Source organism: Excalfactoria chinensis, chromosome 5, assembly GCF_039878825.1.
Source record: "Excalfactoria chinensis isolate bCotChi1 chromosome 5, bCotChi1.hap2, whole genome shotgun sequence".
NCBI lineage: Eukaryota > Metazoa > Chordata > Aves > Galliformes > Phasianidae > Excalfactoria > Excalfactoria chinensis.
The window spans coordinates 18713293-18728276 of NC_092829.1; the positions used below are offsets into that span (position 1 = coordinate 18713293).

The following is a 14984-nucleotide window of genomic DNA, read 5'->3' on the forward strand; positions in this document are numbered from 1 at the left end:
GCCCTCCCGGGAAGTTGGATCGACAAGCGGCCCGACCCTAGCGCCTAGAGGGTTAATGGGGCCGGGGGACCTTCCTCCGAAGTCACCGACACCATCTGCAGGGTGCTCCCCGGACTGCTCTGCAAAAACGTTAGAGAGAAAGAAAGAAAGGAAGAGAGAGGGAACCCACCGTGTCCTCCTCGGAGGGAGACAGGGGAGCGGTAGATAGAGATAGGCACAGAGTGGTGCTTGCTGCCGTGGAAGTGATGCTCGTACTGAGCCTGAGATACAGACGAGGAAGAGGAGGCAGAAGAAGCCACGTTAGAGGAACTCCACACAGAGCTGACGATACATCCCCAAAAGAGGGAGCACATCCACAGGGTCCAGGCGGGGCGGCGTCCCGGGCAAATGCTGGGGTTTGTTCTCAGGTGCATGGTCAAGGCACGGGGCGCCTACAGCCGGGCAGTCTGAATTCCAGCCAGGGAGAGAGGATAAGGTTCATGATGCCAAGGGACCCATGCTAGCAGAGAGGAGAGCCGCTTCCGAGGCTCTGGGGCGTGCGTGTGTGCTCAAGAGGCAGAGAGACAGCGTGTGTCTGCTAGAGAGCGTGTGCGGGAGGGGAGGGAGGGGGAGGTAGGAGCACACAGCAGAACAGGATGCGCCGCTTCCAGGCTGGCTCTACAGTGCCGGGAGCCCCGCGGCCGTTCCGAGACTCCGGGAGAGCGCAGGAGCGCGGCACATGGCAGCGGGTCCCGGGGATCTCGCTGAGCGCTTCCTGCAGGTCCGCGGGGACTTTCCCTGCCTGGAACCCCTCACTGAGCTGAGGGGCGACTGGAAACGGAAAAAAAAACAAAGAAGAAAAAGCCAGAGACCCCAGGTAAATTTCTGATTATTATTATTTTTTTTCTTTTTTTTAATCCCGGTTCCAGGGGGTTTCTGTTGCTTCTCCACTAGCACTGTTGCAATGCAGAGTTGCTAGCCACGCGCGCGCTCATACACACACACACACAGAGAGAGAGAGATCTGGTTCGTTATCCTCCTATCACCGGATCCAGGCGACCGACGGCTGAAGCCGATTAACCCTGAGGAGCCGGGGAGAACAGCACCAAGGCTCCAGCACCAAGGCTCCAGCACCAAGGCTCCAGCACCAAGGCTCCAGCACCAAGGCTCCAGCACCAAGGCTCCAGGCGGGCGCGGAGCGGGGCCGGGGCTGCCGTGCCCGGCGCGGGGGCGGGCTGCTGGCGGCCGGCGCGCCAAGTGCGGGCAACTCGGCGGCGCAGGTGAAACGCAGCCGGGGCGGCCGAGGAAGCGGCTCCGCGAATGGGCCAGCCGTATGCAAATGTACCGGCCGCAGCCAGCCAATGAGGGAGGCGGCAGCACTCCGCAGAGGGACTGGCTCGCTCCGGGAGGGGGCGGGTCCGTCGGGAGACCCCGCCCCCACCATTCATGTGCCCGAGCCGTGCACATGCGGCCGGCGCCAGCGCCCACCCCGCCCGGTTGGTCCCGGGCGTCCACCGTAACTTAGCGCTTCCCTCGTGTTATGCGATTGGCTTTTAAATGCTCCTTCAACAACACCCTGAGTCCCCAGCCACGTATTTGAGAGCGAGAGATGCAGTCAAGAATCCGTAGCCCATAAATAAATAAATACACGGAGAGGCATCTCCGAGTAATGAAGTGCCTATCAACGTGCATGGCAAATTCTCCAGCCCCGGTGGGAAAGCCGGACACCAGCAGCGGAGGGACCTCCAGAGCTGGTATGAAGCGCCGGGAAAGGCAGCGACCCATCCTGCTCTGCCCCTGCTATCGATCGCTACCCCAGATGGAGGAACAGCTCCTGGCTGCCAGGTTCCCTGCCTCCTCCTCTAGATCCACGTCCGGGGGTGTGCACACATGCTTCAGAAACCTGCTTGACTCATAGCATGAGTACCTCTCTAAAACAAATTCCAGGTTCACGCCTTCGATTGCTATTCACAGAATCATAAATGTTGGAAAAGACCTCTAGGATCATCTAAGTAGTACAACCACCAACCCATCTCCAACATGTCTGTTAAACCATATCCCTCCATGTACAGTTCTTGAACACCTCCAGGGACTGAGAGTCCACCACCTCCCTAGGCAGACTGTTCCTACTACCACTCTTTCTGAGTTGAAATCGTTCCTAATATACAACCTGAACCCTTCCTGGTACGACTTAAGGCCATTCTCTTGTGTCCTGTTGGTGCAGCACATTGTGCTGTCAGCCCGAGTTCCATATCTGGAGCTTCCCAATGACCCTGATACACTCACAGCTTATTTACTAGAGATGTTCAGTTTAAGTGATCTAAACCAGTGGCTCAATCAGTCAAAAATATTTCAGTGTTTTTCTGAGCTTAAGGTGCTAAATCCGGAAAGCAAGAATATGACTTTCAAATTTATCCAACATCTGCCACCCAAGAGTCTGAGAGTGCTTTAAAATCTTTTATTAATGAGGTCATCCAGCAGCTTTAGGTATTACTTTGTTGTTCTGCAGATAAGAAAGCAGAGGCTCAGAGGTGTTAAGCCAATGAGTGCCTGATAGACATAGGAACTGAACAGAACAGGCCCCGGGATCCTCCGATCTGAACAGCACATCTCACTGGGATACACATCCAACTGATGGGTCAGGGTGGCAGACCTACAGTGCCCTGCAGCACCACAGTGTAGGGAAAGGGACAGCTTCATCTGTGCACAAGTGTTTCTGTCCCTGAGCTTTGCTGAGGACCCTGGAGTTGTCACCTTGCAGGTTGCAGGATATCCTGGAGCATCATGGCTTGGAGAGGAAGTCTCTCCCTTCTAACTGTACTGTTAAACTTTATCTCCCACCTCCTCTCCCAAGATGCCCTGAAAGGCTGCTGACCTCCACTTTTTGCCATTAGAGAAAAACACAGGAGAAGGTCATTCTTTGTCAACTAAGAGCAGCATCCCTGGGGCTCTCAGGTGCCATTTAAGTGTCCAACAGATCACATACTCTTCTCTACTTGCTTGAGCTCCTCATCACGTTTGCCACCTCCTGGGCTGCTGTGAGAGGACAGAGCCTTCAATGCTCAAAGCTCCAGCCCAAATCACTGCTCCTTTCATCTTTCACTTCGCTCACCCTTTCCCACATACAATTGTAACAGTGTCACCCACACTGCCACCAATCTTTCATACCAAGGCATCAGTTTACCTTCAGGGGATATGTGAAATAGCTGAGCATCATTTCAGACTGCCTGGCCTAAGCTATAACGTGCCTGGTAGTCCTGAACAGGAAAAGCAGAGCTGCAGTGTATTGTCCCTATGCTGGGGAGCCATCCTGTGTGAGTTCTACCTACTGACCTTCCTTTCCTACAAGCCACTGGGTAAACTGCCTTGGGCAAAAAGGAGAAAGGCCAAGAGAGCCAATCTGTACAACATAAAAATAAAAAAAATAAAACAGAAAAACTGTGAAGCTGGCTATAAATACATCACAGGGTTCTGGTGACACCATAAAGCACCGGAACTTCACTCTGCCTTGCTTTATGAGGTGCCACTGGATGTATTTACTGCCCTGTAATTCACAGGTGACGCATTCATTTAGCAGCACCACTGTGGGAAGAGGGCAGATTTCAACTCAGCTTTGCCCCTCGGGAGGTGAGGGGAAGTTTAGAGTCAGAAGTGAAATTTCAGCAACATTATTCCCAATAGGTTTACTTCAAAAGAGTCATAGTTACTTCCCTGCTAGTTACATTCATCTGGGTAAGGATAGCCTCTTTTTAAATGTAATGGTATCTTCAGAATTGAGATGGGCGCCTTCAAGGATGTTGGTTCCCATCCTAAGTTGCTCCCCATAGGTATGAGATAAGTAGTTTTATTTCTTATACAGTTGTGTTGTTTTTTTTTCTTTTACTACAAGAGCAGTGGGACGACATATTTCTGAGAGATGAGAAACAATAAACCAAATGTTTCTAGGTTTTAAAATCCCAGAAGGAGACCCAGTTGGCTTCAAGCTCTGGAAAACTTTGTACTCTACCTTATTTGTGTCAGCAAGTCTGATTCTATATATTATATTTCATATTAAATCTTTGTTATTTATTTTGCTACATTGAGAACTGAAAAAGCACCCAGCTCTACTCTAAAATCAGATCCAAAAGGAAATCTCCATTAGTTTTTAGCAGTACATGGTGCCTGCCAGGGAGATGGCTCCACGCCATAGAGGCTAATGAGGGACAACATCAGCCAGTGCAAGGCTTCATCATGAGGTTAAGAGAGTAAGGTCAGCAAGAACAGGCTGTGACCCAAAGCTTTTTTGTGACTCAGACTGGTTTTGTCAAGATTCAAAATACTTACTTTTTTTTTTTTTTTTTTTTTTTTAATGTACTTTTCCAAGAACAAGACAGAGGGTGAGAACAGGTTCTACTTACGATTCTAAAATAGAAACTTAAATAATATAAACCAGGAGATTGCCATGTGTAGAAAGCTTAGGAGTGGAATGCAGGCACCATTGTCCTTACAAAACTACCAAATACTGCTGAGGACAGCAGTGACCACAGACCCAAAACTTCTTGCCACTGTGGGCAGAACGAGCTGCGCTGGAGCAGACTCAGTGCCCCTGCCCACCAGAGCAGCACTACTGTGCTGTGCTTTTTCTGCATATAACCAACCAGCAGCAGTCTGACCAGCTCAGAGCAATCAGCTTTCAGGGCTTCCATGTTTTCCTTCAGCATGCAGTTAAGTCAAGTTACCTACAACAGCTGAGACATAAGCCTCTGTTACTAGTGACACAGGACAGGTCTAATTCCCTTTCCAGCTCAGCCCCCAGGGACCATGGTTTGCCATAAGCAACTAATACAGTAGCTTTGGAGCCTAGTTCCTCTCTCATTTATGTCAGGGTGAGTAAATTCAACAGATCCAGCGGACTGACATCAGCAAAGGGCAATCAGATGCTTGACATTCATTTGGAAGGAGAGAAATGCAAGTTGATTGCAACCTGTGAGCTTGGGCTAGCAGGAAGTTAGCCCAAAGCAATAATAACCACTGGGAGGCTCTGACAAGTTGAGGGACACAGATTCACTTCTGCCTAGAGTTCAGTCTGTGGGCCAAAAATCTTGAGAAGCTCAGATCTTTTCTGAAATTTTGCATCGACTGCCCAGTGTTGGTGGAAACAAGTAAGAACAAATGAGGGAGGAACATCTCATTTTCATAAGCATTAATCAATTGTAATTTGGAAAGAGGTAATGTTGGAATTTGCTAATGCAGACTGACAATAACAGGTTAGAATTGGCCCTGTTTAATAGATTAATGTACAAAGGACAGTTCAGTGTACTCAGCACTATGTAAACTGTAGAAGCAGACAGTCCCTTCCCTGGAGAGCTTACTGTCTTGCTGTAGAGGCCAGAACCAACATATGTTGGGCCAACTTTATGAGCAGGCAGTTATTTTCTGGTTCCAATATGCTATTCTATAAACATAAGAGAGTTGAAAGGTTTAGGTATTGGCAATAGTGACTTTACACAGGAGTGCCTATAGCAACTGCTTTTAGCCCCAAGATTATACATCTCCTTTCTGTCTTCTCCAGGTACACCCCTCAGATGTCTGCACATGGCCCCAGCAAGCCTCCCCTTCCCAAATGCTGCCATAGATTAGGATAAGATTCTTTTCATACTCCAGACCTTCAGCAAGATCAGTAACTATGAACATGCTTTGTGTTAAATGAAGGATATCTAGGTTTGGTTTACTTCAACCATCATAAAGATCGCTTCTATTCAAGTATCCAGCATGTCCCCTTTTATCTCACAAGGGCTTTAACCTCTGCACTTGAGTATTCTATTAAAGTGTGCTAAACAGGCTGTGCTCTGGCAGCAATGTGTTGAACACACTCATCTGACACAAGGAAAGCACTCTGACATGGCTGTAGAGCTTTCTGAAGAGCATCTACCCCTTTTACTTTTAGTACAGGCTAGGCTCAGTGACAGCTCTCAAATTTCCTCATGCAGAGAAACAGAAGCTACTTTTATTTCTTGGACCTGTTAAAGCAATGTGCCTTTCTATCAATGGTTTTACAAACTCAGAAAGGCTACAGAACTTCAAAGAATGTCCGAATTTGAAGAAATCAGGGTTGCCCACTGCTCCACCTTTGATAGCAATTCAACTACCAGTGTAAAAGAGTAGCCTGATGGATTTCATTTCCTGAAGCTTCTGTCACAGAGGTCACACTTAAGTACCACTACTACCTATGTTTCACTGAAGATACCATAATAAAATGGCAGTGACCTGTAGCATGTGCTGAGAACTGCACATCCATCATTCATAACAGCCCCTCTCACAGACAGGCAACTCTGCAGTTAGCCAGGTTTTATACTGAGCCAAATTCATCTCTAGCTTAACTCCTAGCAACAGATACTATGGATGCAAGTAGTTACTGTGTTCGTGGAAACAAAGGTATAGGTGTACCTTACTCTCCCTATGCCTGGAATTAGTGTTGGCCAGTAAGGCTAGCTGTCTGTTACCAGCCTAGGTGTGGACCTTGCCTGGGTTAACCCTGCTGCAATCCCTTTCTGCTGCTGATCCTCCCAGCAGCGAGAGGTCAGATACATAAGCAGAGTTCAAGAGAGAACACGTGACCTATCGTTGTCTTGACTCCACTATTCTTTAGGTCTAGATTTAGGTGTCCAAGGGATGCTGGTCCAGCACCTTCTGTGCTAGTGCTAAATATTAACACTGCAAAATTAACATTTATGGCATGAATTTTTAGTGTGGAAGAAAAGCACTGGGAAATTATTTCTGAAGAGCTCTGAATTCTAAAACTGAAATGGTACCTCAAAGGCTGAATTAGAAAGAGAAAAGAAATAGATGGAGCTAAAATTTCTGCTGTGATAAATAGGGAACTCTTTTAATTTTTACCCACGAGAACAGAAGGGAGACTTTTTATTTTTTTCTTTTACCCTCAAAGAAATCTTGTCTGGCACAGAAAAGCTGGAAAAACTGTTGCTTTTTGCTCCTCTAAACTGGCTTGTGTGCTAATGAAAAGCGAGCTCTCTAATAGACACTGCACAGGTTCCCCTTTGCTTCTTTCCTCTCTTCCACCTATCATCTTCCCTGGCTTTTGCCTGTAATCACCTGTTCATCTCACAGCAATAACTGCCAGGTGACTGGTGTTTGCTGTAGTCTTCCAACTGCTGAAAAAAAAAAGAGAAAAAAAAAAAAAAAAAAAAAAAAAAGAAAGATTTAAAAGAAAAGCAAAGAAAGATGTAGGGGGAAAATCCTTCAGTGATACAAGTGTCTCACTGCCAGCCAGACAAAAAGTGAAGCATCTCCTGTAGCCAAGCCTGCTCGTGTTGGAGCTGCTGATAGGTGTAATTTCCTAAGATGTATACCTTGTCAGTGTGCAGAAGATGAAGAAAAGAAGAAGGTCAGAGCAGCCAAAGCTTAAAAAAAAAATGGAAGGACAAAAGGAGACACTGTGAAGAATGATTCTTCTGCTTTTAACTCTGATAGAGCCCATGCTGCAAAGCCCATGTCAGACCAACTTGCTGGCTGTAGCAGTCGCTTGGCCTGTGAGATGGGCTCTTCCTTGTCCAGAGGAAGCAGCCATTGCTACCAATAATGCCTATGCTACATGATCATGTCATGGATATGCCACAGCCCAGGCATGGCACAGTATGTGTTCTAGCTGCTCTCAACCATGGTAGGAAAATAACTTTCCCTTCAAGCACCTAGGCTGATAACAGACAAGGCAGGCAGGAGCCTCTTAGTCTGCCTGCCTTAAGAGGCAGAAGCCTCTTAGTCCATCCCTCTGCTCCAAGGCAGAATAACCTTCACATTCTTGATGATGCTGTCTAACTTGAAATGAGGAAGAATCAATGCTTCTGGAAGCTCTCTGTACACGGTGCTGAACTTTCTTTGTCAGCAGAATTACTGTGGTTGTTTCTTTTTCTTTTCAGAAATCTTCTGTAGTTGAAGAAGTGAATTCTGACATCTAAAAATTAAAAATCTTCAACGAGCTAAAATCAACTTTCCTTGTGTCCAGAAAAAAATGTATGGAAATATTATAACAATAGGATAAAATCACAGAATCACAGAATGGCTTGGGTTGGAAGATTGTCAAGCTCCAACCCCCTGCCATGGACAGGGCTGCCCCCAGCTAGATCAGGCTGCCCAGGGCTCCATCCAACCTGGCCTTGAGCACCTCCAGGGATGGGGCATGATTAATAATATATCACAATACTTCTATGGTATGGCATTTCACTGAATTTTTGAGCAGCATGAATATCAAATGAGAAAACCATGTGTTTATTTGCCCATAGGAAGCACCCACGTAACATGAAGTTGCAACATAAAGAACAAGGTCAGTACATAGGTGGGACATCCTACTGAATGGACAAAAAGAATGGTGAGATGAGATGGGAAGGAGTGGAAAAAGGTGAAAGTGGTTGAGGATCCCACTTTTGAGAGGATGAATTTAGGATTAAACTTAAGTTTAGGATTAAACACCAGGCATGAAAACAGGAATTGGATAAGGAAGAAGACAAGCCAAGCATCACCACCAGCTTCTCTCATCCTTCTTCAACTAAGGCCATCAAGGACAGTACCTGTCAGTTCTAACAACAGAGAACTGGCTCTGTAGTACTGTGCAGTCACAGTTAATTTGAGCATAAGTGTTAAAGACTAACGTTTCTGTATATTAATTAATAATTTATGATAATGAATGATAACTGATCATTAGCACAAAGCATGCTGTTAAGGAATGAATTTAGTGGAGAATTTTTTAAAGTTTAAAACTTTCCCAATTTATCAGCCTTCAAAACATTCCCATCCTAGCAATCTGTAATGCCCTTATACACACACACATATTTTCAACTGCAATATCAGTCTGGTATTTATTGCCCTCTCATAGAAGAAAGACTATTTCCTTTCTCTTTGCAGATATCCTTTCAATATTTGAGAACTTCTTCCTTCTTCTGTATCTTCTCTCTACATAAAGAAATTTGTTTTAGTTCTCCTTAGAGATCCACGGTTCTTAGACCGTCATCATTATTACTGGTTTCCTAGAGACCTTTCTTAAATATATACATTTTTCTTGAAGAGCAAGACTTCCAGATGAAACCACCTGAGCACTGCATACTCCTGCATCTCACTAAACAAGAACAATGACCTCCTCCATCTCACCAAAGGTACTCCTGTCTGCATTACTTGTGGGATTTCTTTCCCACATGGAGGCCCATATTCACATCCTGCTAGCTAATTCTTGTTTTATAGTCTCTAACATTTAATATATTGACTCAGAATGGCTTGAGGAAGGAACCTCACAAATGCTTTAATTTTAACCCCCCTGCCGTGGGCTGCCCAGGGCCCTCTCCAGGGATTGCACAACTTCTCTGGGTAGCCTGTGCCAGTCCCTCATGGGTAAGCCCTAATCCTGGGATCAGCCTTTGCACTGAGATTTTTTAATAGGTTTTGCATCTCAGAAAATGCAGCATAGGTCACTGTGGCATGCTGGGATGGGATGGGTGGTAGTACAGTATCAAGTTCCCACTCCACACTGGTGCATTTCATGCCACCAAGGCCTAGCACTGGCTTCAGGACACCCAGCACAGCCACACAAATCAAACAGGTCAGAGCAAAATACAGCACATGTCCATTGGTGGCACCTGGTCAGAGGATTTACTGGGAGATCCAGTCTTTAGCAGAGAAGCCAAACAAAAGCACAACAGTGAGAACAGATGTAAGGAGCATGAAGTACTTTAAAAACACCTCACTTGCAAAGCACTTCCCCCCTTCTTCCATTCCCCAGTGCTTCAGGCTTCACTCCACCCCCACAAGCTCATCCAGAGTTGCAGGTCTCATGAGTCAACAATTCCCTTGCCTTGTCAGATAAACTACCCTGACTGTGATTCAAACACCAGTGTGCTAGTCACATGGATGCACAAAGGCTGTTTTCTCAAACACAACACTTTCCTTTATCCAGCTCCTTGTCTCTGAGAAATGTAAAGAGCTGAGGAGAGTAGGGGGAGGCACCCAACAGTAAAACAGCCCAATCGGAGCTCAAAGGCCAACACCAGAGCACCAGGAATACATAGGCTATAACCACCAAGCAACTGTGAAAATCATGAAGTGGAAATAAAGGAGGGGAACAGCAGCATGCTCCCTTACTGATAGGCTGTGTACAAGAGATAAGGCATAAACTGCTCCCAACACGGATGTGCTATTTATTGGACAGGACAGACAAAAACTCCAGCTACTCACTGTAAAGCGTCAAGGGAAAAACTAATTATAGGGATGCAGGGATTACGTTTCAACTAGTCAGACGCACACAAACACATGTGCATGCACATGTATTTCTGTTCCTCTCTCTCCTCTGGAGCCTCTTATCACTTTCTCACACTATTAATGAGGATAACTACAGAAAAACCAGAAAAGGGGAAAAACAAAGAAATACCTATGAGCTGCTCAGAGGGAGCTCACTTGAAGGATCACACTTTTTTTCCACTACTTCAGAACTTCTGTTGGTCATTCAAAAGCCATCTGCACTCTGTACCAATGCATCCTTGAAGACATCCCTTAAGGTTAAGTATGCATAGTTTACTCTAGATGCCACATTTCATCTCCTTCCCCTTTGCTTCCTTGTTCTCTTTTTATCAGTCACCAAAACAGAGCATTCAGCATAGCTGTCACTGACTCCTTCTGGGTACTGGCAGAAGGATGGTGGCTATCCTGGGGATAAAAGAAAACTGAGTGGTCTTCAGAATGACTAACTCTGAGTCACATTGTCGCTGTCTTCATCCCTGCGTTCTCATCTCCTCCTGCACAAAAATCAGAACATAGCTATTCTGTGACAACCCAAGCCACCAAAAACCCATAAAAGAGACAGACAACAGTATGTGATCAACAGAACACGCAGATATACAGGTGCTTGGTATAACACCTTTTCTTGCACTGACACTCAGTTGCTTCTTGCCTTCTACCAGCTCCTACACTGGATGTCATCCTCAGAAACTAGGCAGTAGGCAGATTAAAGGAGGACATCTGATATTCCTGTCTACTTAGAAAGAAGTTGTTCTGCAAACAGTGGAACTACAGAAATAAATGAGTGGGAAACTCAGTTTCATGTTTCCCCTTTATCACTGTAATAACCTCACCATATCACACTCCACTCTCCTCTTATTTTCTCTCTCTCTCCTGACATTCTCAGATTTGTGTTCTATTTTATTTCCCTGCAACACCTTCCCTTTTCCCTTCATGCCGTGTTCTTGCAGAGAAGAGATGACCTGTGCTGTGCACATTCAGAACCGTGAGCCCACCAGCTGGAATAGCAGCCCTGAGCCTCAGCAAGGATGAGGAAGGTGCTGTAGGAATTAAACTCTGGGTCTTTTTCCCACAGAGGGTGGTGATGGACTGGAACAGGCTGCCCAAGGAGGTTGTGGATGCCCTGGAGGCATTCAGGGCCAGGCTGGATCTGACTCTGGGCAGCCCGGTCTAGTGGCTGGTGACCCTGCACATAGCAGGGGGTTGGAACTAGATGATCATTGTGGTCCTTTTCAACCCAGACCATTCTATGGATCTATTATTCCTGTCAGTATTTGTTGGCCAGACAGTCAAGGAGACAATGGCTACACAAGGTTAAGTGCTACTTCCTTAGGTGACCATGCTAAAACAATGGTGTACTTGTGGATGCCCCCTCCCTGGAAATATCCAAGGCCAGGCTGGATGGGGCTCTGAGCAACCTTGTCTAGAGTGAGGTGTCCCTGTCTATAGCAGGGAGGTTGGAACTCAAAGGTCCCTTCCAACCCAAACCATTCTGTAATTCTATACTTCTGCTCTAGTGCACTATAGCCTTGGGTGATGTGATCACTTAAGTTATAATACGCCAACTTCTCACTAAGGGCAATACTGAAATAAACCTTTTGTAAAACAAGGACCAGAGCTAAACAATATGGCATGAAAGACAGTTAATTCAGCTGTACCATATATGTATGGTAACGAAGTACGTTTTAGTTAAAGGACTATAGAAAGAGCAGCAGCAGAAGGAAACCTTCAGAGGTGAGTAATTCTGTGCCACTTTGATCAAGTATTACTCTCCACTGCAAACAGGTTTCATTTAGTGCTTGTAACAAGACCCAGCCTGGATGGAGCTAAAACACAAGGAGACTGCCAGTCTTTCCCCATATGTAAACACTGCTCTGGTATCAGAGCCATGCACTAAACTGAAATTGCACGGAGAAAGAGAAATAAATTATCAAATCCATTTTGATGAGGTAGCAGGAAAGCATTTTGCAAAAGTAAATTCCAAAGCCAGTGTGACAGGGCACTTCCACTTTCTTCAGGGATAAATATGCTGAAAGAAATCTGTTCTTATCAGTTTAATATTTGATACGTCCTCGATGAGAGGAAAATTATTTTTGTCCCCCAGGGGTCTGTGCTGGGTCCAGTCTTGTTCAACATCTTCATCAACGACCTTGATGAGGGGATAGTGGCCACCCTCAGCAAGTTTGCTGATGACACGAAGCTGGGAGGATTGGCTGACACGCCTGAAGGCTGTGCAGCCATTCAGAGAGACCTGGACAGACTGGAGAGCTGGGCAGTAAGAAACCGGATGAGGTTTAACATAAGCAAGTGTAGAGTCTTGCATCTCGGTAGAAATAATTGCATACACCAGTACAGGTTGGGGGAAGACCTGCTGGAGAGGAGCTCTGCTGAGAGGGACCTGGGCGTCCTGGTGGACGACAGGTTGGCCATGAGCCAGCAGTGTGCCCTTGTAGCCAAAAAGGCCAATGGCATTCTGGGGTGCATTAAAAAGAGCGTAGCCAGCAGGTCAAGGGAGGTGATCCTCCCCCTCTACTCTGCCCTGGTGAGGCCTCATCTGGAATACTGTGTCCAGTTCTGGGCTCCCCAGTACAAAAAAGACAGGGATCTCTTGGAAAGAGTCCAGCGGAGGGCCACAAAGATGGTGAAGGGCCTGGACCATCTCCCCTACGAGGAGAGACTTAGGGAACTGGGTCTGTTTAGCCTTGAGAAAAGAAGGCTGAGAGGGGACTTGATCCAGGTTTATAAATACCTGAGGTGTGGGAGCTATAGTGGCGAGGCTGGTCTCTTTTCAGTAGTGCGTGGGGACAGGACTAGGGGCAATGGGCTGAAACTCCAGCATAGGAAGTTCCGCACGAATGTGCGCAAGAACTTCTTTACAGTGAGGGTGACGGAGCACTGGAACAGGCTGCCCAGGGAGGTGGTGGAGTCTCCTTCTCTGGAGATATTCAAGACTCGCCTGGACGCCTACCTGTGCGACGTGGTGTAGGGAGCCTGCTTTGGCAGGGGGGTTGGACTCGATGATCTCTAGAGGTCCCTTCCAACCCCTATAATTCTGTGATTCTGTGATTCTGTGAAAGTGCTAGGAGTCTCACTTCTTGGATTTAAGTAGGATTTTAAAAAGCCTGTAAGGAACAATCTTGCACATATGTCTGAGACAAAATTCAAGACAACATTTGTTTTCACAATATCACCATTTTTGTGAGCAGTGTTCTACTCTATTATTATATTATCAGCGCTACTTATTCCCTGCTGATCAGTAGTAATGAGAAGAAAATGGATCCTGTTTTTCAGCACCACATAAAAATCTGATAGGAAGGGAAAGAATTGCAGGAGCCATTTAGAGTAGGAGGAGCCAGAGATCCTCACTCTATGATCAGTGACATTTGATACTTGATTTTCCAAACAGAAACTGGTCAATTTTGAAAATGTGTCTTGTTTTCATTGTCAAAGAAACTTCCAAAAATCCAGTTTTCCTTTTTCTTAATTTGACTCAAGTGAACAATGTGCATTACATGCAGGGTAAGGGAAAAGGCAATTCCACTTCATTAAGAGAATTGAGATTTTGGTAGTCAAACTTATTAGTCAACCTAATTAAAAACTAACACTTTTCAAAGGAAAATATGAAAAGCAAGAATAGCCGTAACTATCCCCTGTGAGCCCCTTCATTAGGACAGACATGTGACATACAGGCATACAGTCTGGATCCTCTGATTCAGGCATTTCCTACTTTTCAGATAAAGCCCCTAACTCTGGCTGACAGTCACTCTTTCCAGTTTAATCTTACCAGCTAAGCTCACTCCCCATTGTTAGAGATCATTAAAAGCTATGAACTATACACCAGGCAAGAAGAGATTGACCTGACAGGTCTGAAGGGAGGGCATTCAGGGAATACATGAAATGCAGACTCGGATCCCTTTCCTGACAGGATGCAGCATTACAGCCTGGATCTGTAGTATCTGAGGAAAATCCCCAGTCCAGCCTCTAATACGTGGGTTCTATGAGACTCATTCCCAAAAACACTGCTGAGCTTTAGGGAACTTCTTAACAAAATTTTAATCTGAAGAAATATGTCCCTGAAAAGCTTCTTCAGCAAAAGGTCTTTTCTTGGAACGCGGTATTGCAACAAATCACACTCATCATAGGGTATTCTTGGGTCGCTATTTCCAGGCTGAAAATAATACATACCTAGATGTCAATACAGAACTTAGCATAGCCTAGGTTACATACGTCATGATAAAAAAATGTTTAAAGCATTAAAATCAGACTAGACAATGCACCAAGACTACGCCGGGCAAAAATCCCACACCATCCAAGTGGGAGAGTTGGTATTTAGCAAGTATTTTTACCTACATCCATCTCTGCTTTTCTCTCTCAGCCTCCCATTTCTGTAATTGCCCTTCCCATCCTGCACACGCACACACACAGGCTCACCCACTCACTCCCATTTGCCAAGAAGAGCATCCTACGTGGGACTCAGTCATTTGTTGTCCACGAAACTTCTGGTGTGTGTGTCTCTAAATAGCTGACATCTGGAGGAGCTAGATGCTACTTATACCCTCTTTAGCACAATCAGATGCTGCTAAGGAATGTGAACAAAATGTCTCATTTTTTAAATAGCTTATGTTACCTTCTCTACTTCTTCCTAGCAGCGGTTATGAGGATCCACAGTCCACTACACAAATTAGCTGGCTTTCAAAGTCATTACTCTTGTAGACATAAACAGACCA

General features: G+C 45.8%; 1 protein-coding gene across 43 annotated transcripts in view; it reads right to left on the reverse strand.

Annotated features, from left to right (window-relative positions):
• The window catches only part of NRXN3 (neurexin 3), an 898188-nt gene that overhangs the window by 330794 nt on the left and 552410 nt on the right, over positions 1 to 14984 (reverse strand). For 3 of the 43 annotated variants that reach the window (XM_072337902.1, XM_072337917.1, XM_072337901.1), the window contains exon 1: positions 170 to 833. The exons of 37 other annotated variants lie outside the window; for them this stretch is intronic. In XM_072337902.1, coding sequence (XP_072194003.1) covers positions 170 to 413 — 244 coding nt within the window. In that variant the 5' untranslated portion in view covers positions 414 to 833. Of the gene's footprint in view, positions 1 to 169; positions 849 to 14984 lie in introns of those variants that run through there. 3 more of the 43 variants (XM_072337900.1, XM_072337918.1, XM_072337919.1) reach the window with 3 other exon arrangements.